The sequence below is a fragment of the Python bivittatus genome, unplaced genomic scaffold, assembly GCF_059951505.1.
Source record: "Python bivittatus isolate LINGU-HERP-01145 unplaced genomic scaffold, Pbiv_v1 ctg000350_np1212, whole genome shotgun sequence".
NCBI lineage: Eukaryota > Metazoa > Chordata > Lepidosauria > Squamata > Pythonidae > Python > Python bivittatus.
This window is the reverse complement of record NW_028277074.1, coordinates 20831925-20845790: the sequence shown is the minus strand read 5'-3', so window position 1 is coordinate 20845790 and position 13866 is coordinate 20831925. Positions and strand designations below refer to the sequence as shown.

The 13866-nt window shown below is 33.7% G+C and overlaps 1 protein-coding gene across 3 annotated transcripts in view; it reads left to right on the top strand.

Annotated features, from left to right (window-relative positions):
• The window catches only part of ERG (ETS transcription factor ERG), a 150302-nt gene that overhangs the window by 86487 nt on the left and 49949 nt on the right, over positions 1-13866 (top strand). The window contains exon 1 of one of the 3 annotated variants that reach the window (XM_007422407.3): positions 4287-4411. The exons of the other annotated variants lie outside the window; for them this stretch is intronic. Within the exon in view, the coding sequence (XP_007422469.1) occupies positions 4394-4411 (18 nt within the window). The 5' untranslated portion in view covers positions 4287-4393. Of the gene's footprint in view, positions 1-4286; positions 4412-13866 lie in introns of those variants that run through there. 3 annotated transcript variants of the gene reach the window in all.

The window sequence follows — 13866 nt, the reverse complement described above, 5'->3', positions numbered from 1 at the left end:
TGTTCTTGAACTGCTGTTGGATATCTGCTACTGTGATGGTGACTGGTTCTTGTTCTGGGAGATTGCTGTGATCTGCTTTCAGGTCCTGCAGCCACTTTGCAGTGGTGTTATGCGTCTTCTCTTTCTCCCATATGTTCTTCCAGTACTGTTCAGTTTCCACTGCTGGTGGCTCAGCTGTTACTATGTGGTTGCACTGCAGTTGGGAGTACACTTTGGATGGTTCTTTGGAAAACAGGGCATTTATCTTCTTGGCCTCTGCTTCTCTACTGTATCTCCTTAGCCTGGCAGCCAGTGCCGTGAGCCTTTGTTTAGCATGGATCAAACCTTAGTTGAGACAAGATAAGAGATATATATACTTATATACATATACATATATATATATAATTATAACTATATATATAGTTATAGACCAACAAGTGACTTTATCTTCTTGGTATTTAAATGCAGTCCAGCTTTTTCACTCTCTGCCTTGATTTTTAGGATAAGTTGCTTTATATCCTCTTTCCTCTTCATTTTCTGCCAGTAGAGTAGTGTTGCCCACATATCTTAGATTATTTTGAACCAGTCTCTGTCTTCATATATTGTTCTGATAGTGGCTTCTTGGTTATTGTACAGTGATTTTATTAATTGAATCAAGTGTTCTGGAATGTCTATTTCTTTCAAGTACTTCCATAACTTTTCATGTTCAGTACAACTGAAGGCTTTTGAATAGTTGATGAAGCATAAATATATATATCTTTTTAAAATTCATGTGCATGTTCCATGATCTATCAAAAATTTGCATAATGGTCTCAAATGCCTTTCCTGTTATAAAATCAACCTGTACTTCAGGTAGGTCTCTTTCCATGATTGTGCTGAATTGTTGCTTTATTTTCAACAAAATTTTGCTAACATATGATTGTGCTATTGTGTGATAGTTCAAGCAGACCCATGTATCATCCTTCTTTGGGACTAGATTGATTACTGATCTTTTCCAATCTTTTGGTCGTTCACTGGTGGCCCATATTTTTTGACATAGTTTTGTAACTGCTGCTGTTGGTACTGATTTAAGGAATTCTGATGGTTCTATTGGTTCCAGAGACTTTTCTTTTTGTTTTGTTAGCTTATCTTCCAGTATCTCTGGATCTACTATGCTTGCATTTGTTGCATGATTGAAGAACATTACTAGTCATATGCAGTTCCTCAATGTATTCCTCCCATCTATTTTTGATCATGCAGTTCTGTGTCTTTCCCTTATTGTTCCTTTGTGTGCAGTGAATAGTTTGCAAGTTTACTTTTTTGGACAAAAATATCTGAAAAGTGCGTTCTTTTCAGTTTCTTTCCTCCATTTCCTTGCAATGCTCATTCCAGTAATTTTCTTCGTCTTTTTTAGCTTTATATTGAAATTCCACATTTAGCCTCCTTGCTTCATCTCTGTTACCCATGGCTTTAGCTTTTCTTCTCTGTTCAGCAAATTGGATGATTTGCTCTGACAATTAATACCCTCTTGTAATGCCTTCAAATGCCTACATCATCTGGCTTGAAATGAAAAAAATAAAACGAAAAGTGCTTTTTTTTTTCTTACTCACATCAACCATAGTGCATTTTGGTTTGATTTTTTTCAGGAAAATCAATATAATAAGAATAGATTGCAAAAATATAAATTATCTTATTTAAAAGAAAACCCAACAGTCTTTATTTTTTGGAGTAAAAGAGGGAATTGCAAAGTAAAAGTATTATTTAATCAAAAATAAATCTCATTAAGGTTACTGGCATTTATGCCCAATAAATTTGCTGAAGAATAATCAAAATAAATAAATAAACCAAATTATAAAAGCGGTCATTTTATTAATTTTTTTTAAATCAAAATACTATGTCAACCATGATTTTTAGACTGTCTGGATGATTGTTTCTACAGAGCAAGAGACTTTTCAGAGGTTGCATCCAAATTATAACTCTATGCATATTCTCCAGCTCAGAATCAGTTGATTTGAGTGGCTGCAAACAAACAGACAAATCTTTTCATAATCCTTTTCTGTGTCATAGCTTGTCTTGATTTCCTAAAGAGTTTAATGGTATTTGATTGGTTTTATATTTCCTTCTCTTTCCAGCTCAGTGGAATGTTTGGAAATAAAATATGCAAAGGGGCTTGGCATTTGTTTCTGTCTGTCAGTTCATCAGCAGGATAGCTCTCCAAACCTAGGATCAAACAGAATCAAATGTGATGTTTGTGTGTAGAGCTGTAAAAATATGTAAAAGAAAGATTGAGGTTTAAAAATGGGCTGGATTTGTCTGTCGGCTGTGGGAAAAGAAATCCAGGAAAAAAATCCCCAGTGCATCCCTTTAAGAAAGGGAATTGGGCTGTGTCTTGGAATGTTACTAACCTTTCATTGTTAAGCATCTCTTTTTCCTGATAACACAACTCAGAGCTGTTAATGTGCAGGGGGAAAAAAAACTATTGATAAGTATAAATATAAGGTAGATTTTTTTTCTCTTTTTCTTTTCTTTCTTAGTTTGTATTTTTAGTTTGTTTGGGGTTGTTTCTTTTCCAGTTTTTCCAATTCTGTAAGTTTAAATATTGTCTTGTTAATTTTGTATGTTATAAATGTTAAATAATAAAAATAAAAAAAATGTTTTAAAAAAGAAAGAATTCTAGAAGCCACAGTCTGCATGCCTTCTCTAACTAGTTATTCTTTTCAACTCAGTGAAATGGTGCAAAAACAATTGTGTAAAGGAACTTGGGATTCTATCTGCAGAATGTGTCTCTGAAGACTAATCAGCCAAATTTGGCAGGGGACATGACTGAGTCCCAATATGGCTGGATCAAGTTGGGGACTGCAGAGAAAAGAAATTCCTGAAAAATAATCTCCTAAAATTCATCAAGGACAGTGTTTTCAAACTTAGCAACTTTAAGATGTGTGGACTTCAACTCCCAGAATTCCCCAGCCAGCATATTCTAGGAGAGGTACTTGACTGACAACTTGGAATGTTGGCACCTGCTCCATTCTAAGCCTTCGTTCCATGTCCCTCCTGGTCACATGACCCAGACTGGAGCACATTCAACCCATCCTTGCTTTCCAGTGCACACACACACACATGAACACACCACACAGAGATCTCACATGTTACTTCAATGCACAGAAGAAATTACAGATACCATCTATGGCCACAGGTGATAAAGCGATTGGAAAGAATTCTAGATGCTATGCTCTGCATGCTTTCCCTAACTTGTTACATTAGTTTAATTACACTTTTCCAGTTTATTTAGGAACTCATTAATCTTTTTTAATTTGTTGCTCTGTTACTATATTTTCTTTTTATATTAATTTTGTTATGATGCATTATTATATGCTTTTAAATGGCTGCCTAGATGCTTGTACAAAATACGTATTTCCAAAATAATAAAAGTGACATACAGAATTATATAACAGTTGAACAGGAAAGGCAATCTTCTGGGTCCTGGCTGATACTGTTATGCAAGGGGAAATGTAAGAATTTTAGTTAACTACTAAACACTGACATGATCACAGCACCTGACCCATCTCATCTGGTCGAGAAGGTGAGGAGTCTTAGTCAGAGAGCTCCAGCAAATCTCAGGGCTGTAAATTAGACTGAGAAGTTGAAATATATCCTGGAAGAAAGCAAGAGCAAATGACTTCCGTGTTTCTGCCCAAGAATATTACGTGGACATATCCATGAAGTCACCAGGAACTGAGTTGACTTGAAGGAGATTTCACCTGTACAGTATTATACACAAACCTTTGAAAGTCAGCATAATTTTCTCTGCCTTAGTGGAGCAAGTGATGGGAAAAGCCTTTTCCTTCTGGAGTGCCTGGAGAGTTGTTGCCAATTAAAGTCAGCAGGTCGGAACTCAATGGACAAAGAGCCTGACCTGGCATAGAAGGCAGCTGGTTTTGTTCACACGTTAACTGTTGCAAGTTAGTTCAGGGATATTAGTGCGTCCACTGACATTTGTGGGTGACAGCCACTTGCCCAATCTAAATTTGGCCCCAAATATTTAATCCTGTGGGGAGGCTTATATCAAATTTGGCCCAGTTCATGTGACATCTGCATCCTGCTTCAGTGTGTTAGACCATATTTACTGCACATCATATCGCACCTGCCAACACTGTCATAGCCAATTGACATTTTTAAAAAATCTTGTAGCTGCATATCGTCAAGAAAAACAACATTGTTTTAGGACCTCTTATCTCTTAGCTCCCAAATATCCTGTTTCTTCAAACTGCAGTAGCCAGGACCAATAGAAACCTCTTCCTGCCACTGCCTGACTTCATTTCCCAGAGTTAGCACAATCTCATCCGTTCTAAATAACTTCATCAAAACTTCTTTCTGGTCAGAGTGAAGCAATAATTATTATTGACAATTATTAGCGATCAATAAGCTAGATCACATTATGGCGAGCACTATTAAGGTAAGAAAGGGAATGCCTTATGGTTAGCCTTTTTTATATTGTGCTTTTTTTTTCAAAATTTCCTTTTTAAACAGCAGTAAGGTAGAATTGGGCAACACCCCCACAGCCACAATAGAGGACAAGAAGATTTCCTTTGTACTGCTTAGTAAATTTCCTTTTTCCTACTCCCTGTCCACAAGGCTTAAAAACTTGAAACTGAGAAAAACTTGGGTGTTTTTTTTAAATTCACTGTTCAGTGCTGTGGATTATACTTGCAAAGCCTTTGGAGGGAAGACCTGAATTTTCTTGTTACAATCATTTTTTTTAACAAATTTGGATATGTATCTGAATTAGGTTTTGGATTGACAAACAGGGGAAAAAGTAATTACTGAGAATTTAAATAACACATTTTGGAATTCTTCTCAACATTTGATTTGAAGCTGAAATTTTATTATTATTTGGACATCATTTTGAAATAATTTATCAAAATTATTTTGTGCTATGAGAATTATGAAGGTTGTTCTTTTACGATATACTTTAAAAAAAAAGTGGAAGGTAATAAAAATCTGTGATAAGTTTGTGACTCCAGTTTCTGAGGATTATTCTTAGCTTTTTAAAATAGCTGCTCAGCATGGCAATGTTCCTGAGGCTGGATTATATTGTTTTTGAGATAAATAATACATTATTTGTGTCTGTGTAGAATTCACTTATAGTTACAGTTCGTAGCTCATAGTTACAGATGGGGCAGTAAGTGTTGATTATCTGCTGAAGAAACAAACCTTATGTATTTTCATTTAAGAATAGGATTTATGCTAATGAAAAGCTCTTCAGGGGTACAGTATTTTATTAATGGTATTAATATTTTTTATCTTTTTCTAAAATTAGAGGTTTATACTTTAGAAACAAATTAGAATATTGATAGCAGAATCCTGTGCATATTTATTAAGGCATAAGTCTAACTAGATTTATTGCAGATTATTCACCTTTAAGTGATTTTAGAAATACAGCCCGTTTCATTTTGAAAGGTCATTTAATATATTTCATTAAATGTTTAATATTGTCAAGTATACTGGTTATCTTGCTGAGATCACTGCAGTATTGTTTTGTTTAAAAAAATCTTTTCTTTTTACTTTATAAACATGGACAGTTTCAGGAGTATGGACTTTATTATCAAGGTAAAGGTGTTCAACATCTTTCAAATTAAGTTTAAAATGAATATGTTAAGACAATAATATCAGAATAAAAGGAAAACCTAGTGAAAAAATTATTTAATCCTATGCACACTGTGCATGTAAAATGTAAATGAAATTGACAAGCCTGACTATTCAGAGTATTTTTAAAAAGCAATACCTATTAAAGGTAGCAAAACTGATGATATATCTTTATGCATTTTAGTCATTTTTTCCAAGAATCATTGTAATATAGCAAAAGGTTATCAATTATTATAATAATGTTATATATCAGAATTTAATCAGTCAAGTTTGCTATCAATGTATAGTTTTATGTACTTTGAGAATACAGGAATGGTGATTGATCTATGACAGGAGGAAATCTGCGCCGTGAGATGTTCAGCAGGTCTTGTTCTTATTTTATCATATTTGAGGCTATTGCTTTCTAACAAGAAAGCATTATGATTGTTATCTACAAGGAAATGTGAAACTTCTGCCCAGTCTATATCAAAAGTATGGTTTAAATATGTCCAAAAGTGTAAATTTGGCTGCATAGTACTGCAGTAATCTCCTATTTGCTCTAACAATACTCTCTTAAATTTGTCACAGTAAACATGAATCTAATTAGGACAGCATAATCATACTGCCACACTGACCTCTTCCTTCAAGATGGAGAAAATAAATAAATATTTCTCCAAAATAAATTACTCTGATTTTTAATTTAGAGTAGAACAGTAAGTATGTGAACTTATACAATTATACTAAAAAGCAGCACCAAAAAAAGATATGTTCTATGAACAGCATACTAACATTACAGTTTAAATAGACAAGGTCATTGTGCATGTGGATAAGACAATTTCATCACTAAACTATTAATTCTGGAATAGTTTCATATATTTCCATCTAGTCTTCTCTTCCAATGGGCATTAAATTAATCTTACTACCTGTTTGTAATAAGATTGTGGGTTTTTTTTTTCAACTCTTCTTATCCAAATATTGGGAGGTGTAAAAAGGAAATTTGATTCTACAGCAGGTTCTGTTATCTTACTTCTGTGGTCATTGGTGCAATTACAACATTATAATAATGTGATTTTAGTTAGTACTGGATATACTGAAACTGTGTACTGATTACATTTGTGGATAGCTAAACCACCTAATCTGTCTCAGAACATACACAGAGTCATTTTTCAATTGCTAGTTTCCTTTTTTGTGGTTGAGATGCTCTGCTATCTGAGATTAAATGTCTGCATATTTAGAATATTTGAGGTTCAATAGTCACAAATTTAAAAAATGCATTTCTGCATAATGCCCAGGTGATACAATATGCTTCTATGATTCAATAATAACTACAATGATTGTTTAACATTTATCATATTCTTTTCTTGAAAATGTTGGCATTTTTATAAGAAAAGAATCTGTGCAATGTATTTCAATGTCCATGTTGAAAAAGATTAAACACATATGATTGCAAAATACAAAATAAGGCAAAATGCGATTTTTATTTTTTCCTCTAATTTTTTTTGCCAGCATTAATGTTGATCAGCTAAGTGAAAAAAAGAGAGAGAGAGAGAGAGAAATTATCAGTCCTTTTTTGTTAGCCAGTAAGATAGTTTCCCAATAAAATGCATGAGTAAATGTGCATCTAAACATATATGATCAGGGCACAGATATGAGTAAATCTTCTTAATTGACTCAAGGTTTCACGTCATGGTAAAATGCTTTTTCATCTCTTCAAGTCTTCAGTATACAATGGTATTGCAAAGTTATGTAAATCCAAGCAGACCTTGCAGCTCTATCATCAGAACTAGAAATGAAGGGTGAAATAGCACAGCAGAACTTCAGGGTCTCCAAGAGAAGGGCTTGAAAAGATATTTCATACAGATACTGCTTATAAAATTATGAAAATATCTCTGTGTCTGTATAAAGGGGTTAAGGTTTAATGATGCCTCAAACTATAGCTGTAGATGTCAAAGATGAAGGTATCACAAATAGAATGCATTTGGCTGTACTATTAAATATTCTATAGAAATAGACAAGAGCCTTGTCATTTACAGACTTAGTTCTATTACATCTTCTTTTGTCTCTTGCCTAGTTCCATAAATAGAATGAGCCCAGCTGTGTAAGAGATAATAAAATGTTCCACTTGGAGCCACACTTAGTGGAATACTGTAGGCTTAGTAGATGTCACAGCTGTACTGTCCTCAGTATTGCTCCAAAGAAGACACACATCTGCACTTTTGAGACAGTGCAGTGCTATAGCCAAAGAAATTGGTTGGAATGTGAACGCTATTAACATCACTCAAATAATTATTTGATACAGTAGGACTCTCTGAATTTTTTTGATTTTGGTGGTCCTCTTCACTTGCTTTCAACTTTCCTCATTCCTTCATTGGAGTTTCATTCAGTCTGATTTACTATTTATGTGGAAGAAGCATATTTATCAGTACCCCAAGAATGAAAAGCCTTTTTTCACTATTGAATACATTTTATACCTTATTACTAGCTAATTGCAATGATTAAGAGTGAGATTCTCTGGGGCCAAGGATGTTCGAATCTTTGGATGCCCATATCTTTTCTTGGAAGTGAGGGTTTGAGGGAGAAATGGAAAAAGTGCATTGATTCTGCTTTTGTCATGCTCATGGAGTACAGTTTGTTTAACTGTATGAGTTGTTTTATTACTATATCACCATTGGAGTTGATGTTTCTGGCTGGTATTTTTATTCAGTTTCCTGAAAACAGACCATATAAAAATTCTAAAGAAGTGTTATTCATTCTCTTTCCAATGTATTTTATTCCCTTGATTATTTATGCAAAATGCTCTTAATCCAGTGGTTTCCAGTTTTTTCCTTTATGTGGATGACTACATAATCATCAGAAGATTTTTAAGACCATTATATAAGCCAAGAGTTGGTAATGTAACACCCACCAGGATCATGGTACATATGATTCTTTTAGATTGCGTCAGCAGGTCTCCAAATTAAATAAGGATGAACTTAATTTAAAATTTTAATTGGCTAAAATATTGCAAGAATGTCAAATATGAGATTTCAAGCAAGAATGGTAACAGACTGGAAGCTTTGATGAAAAACATTGAGCATTTAAAAAAATATACATCAGGTGGCAGCACTTAGACAACTTTGGCTAATCTTGAAAAAACTAAGCAGGGTTTTGGACCTAGTTTATACTTGGCTGGGAGACTAGTGGAAATTGCAGTATGGTAGGCTACACTGGGAAGTTGAAAAAACACCTTGGAAAAAGAAAGTGCAAAGCACTTCTGTATTGTTGTCAAGAAAGGTGGATGAAGACCAGGAGCTGAGTGCAACCTGAGGGAGCCTTTACCTTATTCCAAGGAACCATCTGAATTACTTCACAGGCCACAAGTGGTCTATAGTCCACAGGTTGAGAGCCATTGCCTTATATTGTAACTCAAAGATTCTGATCTCATATTCTATAGATGTTAAGCTGAGAGATGTAGATTAGTTGTGTCATGATTGATCATTTGGGGAATTCTGATATATGAATAACCTTAGACTGGATTCTTTTACAACTTATCTAGATTTTAGGTTGCAGCATACAGCATGATGAAAGCTTTTTATGCCATTATTTATGTGTTATAGCTTTGGAGTTGAAGAACAGATGCTGAAGCAATAAAGCACTACCTTTTTATTACTTGAATCCTGCTTACTAAGAATTGATTTGTAACAGTGATTAAATCTATAGTAGTCCTTTCAATGCTCTTCTCTATCCTTTAATACTCCTTTGTATTCTATTCTATTACCACATAATGGATATGTACAGTTTTTCAAACAGGGTTTTTAGCTAGAGCAGTGGTTCTTAAACCATGGGTAATTACCCCAAGGGGGTAATTTTGGTATATTCCGGGGGTAATAGAGCAATTTGTAATTGCATGTTTGTGAGTCAAGGATCCAGTTTGGGATGCTACTGCTAAGATGCTTGTGTAAAACAACACAGGATTTTGGGGGGGGGGTAATGACATTATTCAAGACCATGAAAAGGAGTAATCTGGTCAAACAATTTAAGAGTCACTGAGCTAGAGTATATTTTCACTTTAAACATGACCAGTTGGAAGGCCCATAATATGCATATATTGCAACAATTCTGCATACTGTCTTCTTTTCTTCTCTTCTTTTGTTTCTTAATTTGCCCTAGATGATGGCTGAACAGGGTAAGATGTTTGCAGTACATATTGAGGATAAATCCATCCAAAGCAAAACATTTTTTTTCTTTCAGCAGTTGGGAGAATTATGCAGGTGTCTCCCCTTTTACAGGAGAATACAGAAATGCATTTGTTTGGCCATATTATTTCCACAGCTGTGCCCCCCCAAGCTATTATAATGTGTTGTGTCAGAGAACTACAGTAAGATCAATGGTTAACAATCCACATTACCATGAATAGCCCATTTTACTATAGTTGCTGCCCAACTGCAGCCATTTTTATGAAGCTCAATGAGGTGTGTAATGATTAGTATCAGCCACACTTAAATAACTGCATTCATATTTGTTGCCTTTCTAATAGAGTATTCTCAAACATCTATTGATGTTTTTAAAATAAACTGGTTTGTCTGAAGTGATAAAGAAATCTACCCAATGAGCCTAATTTTATGAAGAACACATCTTGACTGAGTTTTCAGATATAAATTTATGTGAAAATGGAATCTGAAAATTATGCCTTGAAGGAAATGTAGTAGTTTTTAATGGACAAATTTGTTCCTGAAAATTGTATAGAAAGGATAGTACATTAAAGCCCAAAATGCCTTACTCTTTTAATGTAGACTGGTTCAGGATCTGAGTTTAATTAAGTAAGTACTATGGTTTTGTTGCCTAATACCAGTTCTAGTAGGATGGGATAGAAGCCTGGCTCATTACATGTACTTTAACAAAGAAGTAATTACCGTATAACTATTAGCAAATCTTGTTTTGTGTCCTGTTCACTTAATGTGGTTTGTTGCAAACTGGAATAGTATAGCTAGCTTTTTCCTGAGGTTATACAAATATTGTCTCTTTCTGTATGATTGGTACTTGCTACATTTTGCAGAATCACCAGTCATGCATACAGAATCTAATGTGCATAACTTGAACACATATAGATTGTCTTCATGGGTTCATGTGAATGCAGCAAAACTGAGGCACAACAGGCACAATCCTGCTGAGCCATGAACTCATTTCTTTATGGATGAACATACATAAAGAATTGTAAGGAAGTAATAGCAAGCAGTTCCTGCTTCTCTTTCTGCTCGGCTATGATTTTCTCTTCCTGATTCTGCAGAAATTTTTGCTTACTACATTTGTTTTTCAGATGGAGCATATAACGTAGCTGTCTCAGATGTGGTCTGCTCCAAAAGTGTGACCTATAAGTACAGTAATGACAATTATAGTCTAACTTATCTGAAAAGCAGTAGGTTGGAAATGGCTGCTGTAAGGTGTAAGTAGAATGTTTGTAAGGTGCAATTAGAATCAATCTGTTACTCGATTGAAGGGAGGAAGAAGGAGGAAGACAAAAATAAGTCTCTTACATTTCTAAATAATGCAGCCCCTTCAAAAATTATGAATTAATATTATTAGGCAACAATATTTTTGGTAGACATTTGTCATTCTTGAAAGTTAAAAAATATTTTGTTAGAAAAATGTACTTACTACTTTGATAAATAGTAAATATACTGGCAAAACTCTTATGATAATGATAACAAGCCTGTAGACAGATATTTCCTGTCTCCACTTCCTTTTCTGATAGTTCATCAGATCAGGGGCTGTCATTAAAGGAAGTTTTTTCAATTGGAACTTCCTGTCCATTTATACCTAATTCATTAGAAAGAATAATTTCTATTCAACAGAAATGTTCAGAAATTAGCAATTTTTAAAAACCTGCTATATAAATTTTTGTTGGTTTATATATTATAGACTAATAAATAATGACTGCTTTTGTTGAGGAACATGCTATTATAATTTTTTAAAAAGGCTTCTATAGTACAGAAATATATTCATTGCATTACATTATATGGAATTAAGTATATGATTCTATAAAACAAGTGGAATTTGAGTTATGATATATACTATACAGCAAACAATTCAGTTAGATGTTACCTGAACTTTGGGAAGGACAAACCATTGCCTAATTGCCATTGTGGAATAAAATTGTTTAATAAACTTTACTGTTGTTATTTTTTAAAAAGAAATAACAACACATAAAATATCACAACCATCACTATAGTGGTTTAAGATAAAATCTTGTTAAATTGTCCATAATTGGCAACATGGGTAAATAATGGGATGTGTAAGGGGCTCCAGATAAATAATATTGTAAACTTCAGTATATTCAAGGAAGCCAATTAACCTCTATCTCATTTTAAACTGTGAATGTGTATGAATGTGTTCATTACCCAAATATACTAATTGATTGTCCAATAATTAAAATAAAGTTCAGAAATCATTTATCCCATTCCTACACCCAGATCAACAATGACAATCTGTTAAACACAAAAGCAGTCCTATTATTCAGACTTCAGATTGTGTAGCTTTTACAAAAGTGAAGTTGTCTTTAAAGTTGTTTATAACAGTTGGACAAAACTTGTCAGGTGAAGGTTAACTGCACTTCAGTTAAAGCAGTTCTTTACACAGATGGGTTATCAGGCCTCAACACTCATTACAAGATTAATCTTGTTTCCGACAAGACTTCCCTTTCCTTCAACTGATTTTGCTCAGGCACTGGATCTGTCATCAGCCGTTAAAATAAGGGTGGATTACCTCTGGGATATTTAATGCTTGAGTGCCATGAAACAATACAGAATGTGTGACATATCTCCCAAGAACATCTTTAAGAGACAGCACATTTTCTTAGTATTATGAAGGTCGAGATTCATAAACAACTGAAACAATTGCAAGGCTTTGAGTTAGCCCCATGAACCAGATTCATCTTGAGGCCTTCTTTCAAATCTATTCTGAATAGATTACAGATGTGTTTCAAGACTGCATTTTCTTGTTATTTTAAATGATGTTTGTGAGATTTTTATGAGATTTTCATGAGATTTTCAAAATTGCTAAATCATGAGTTATGCTACTCTTTAAAAGAGTTGCCACAGATTTTTGTTTTCTTTTCATTTAAACAAAGCTTTTGTTTAAACATTAACTTAATATTCAAGATGGTTTATCCTATAGGTAATTGTGGCAGTCTTCTTTTAATAATTATTGCCTCCAAATTCTTCAATCTGAGGGAAGAAGTTTCACTTTGAAATAACAGAGTACTTGATTATTGTTTTATTTCCCATGCCTAGAACTTTTTTCCAGAAGTATGCCTTCATATGTTTAATAATGCTTAATATGGTAAGGATTTGGGTATCATGTGATGTCAATTGCCTAACATATGTATTTAAGGGAGTAACTAAAAATGACATCCTACACAAGTCAAAAGAGTTATTTTACCAGCTAACATAACCCTAAAGAAACAATGCTGAAAGGAAATGTTGCCCCATAATTTTATTTTATTTGGTGGTTTCATATGTATGGGATGTGAAAAAGGTCAATGGATCAACTACCTATATGAATAAAAACAGGAAACCTAAGTCAAAACTAGTCTACAATATTAAAAGAGATATAGGAAGTACTTCTTTAAATTCAGAAAAAAATCTCAGGACTTGGTTTATTTTGGGATGTTTGGTATAACTTGGCAAAGACCTGGCTGTTCTGTTCCTTCCATGAAACTTTAGTAAATTCCAAAACAAATATTAACAAATATTAACAATCCCAATCAACACTCTACCTTGTATTTCCACAGAATTTCCTGCTCTGTCCTCCTGTCAGCAACTAATTTGGCATCTATAAAGATTTCCATAAACTTTAAAAAGTTTTGCATCTCTCAAGGACAAAAGATAGAACAAAAAATTGCCTCAAGTAAGATGTGGCTTTACTCATGCATAGAGCAGAGCAGTCTATTTCAGTTTTCCATGTTTTCAATTGTATTATTGAAACTTGGAAACATCCATTAAAAACATGTATTTATATTACATGCATTTTAATAAAACTTTCATTTACATATACAATTTTTGTATATAGCATTTTACAACACAAAGTACACTACTACAAAAGACAACTCAGTTCCATTCTCCAAAATGCTCTAGAAAATATGTAATTAGCTAAATTTTAGTTGCTTAAAAATGAGGAACAAATGTCTGTGTGTGCCTAGAATAGTGTGGTGGTCTCACAATAGCTTTTTTTTTTTTAAATGCTGACAAGGTAAGGACAATTGGTGTCAGGTCACTATGTGAATATCCACAGATATTCTATCATCATCAT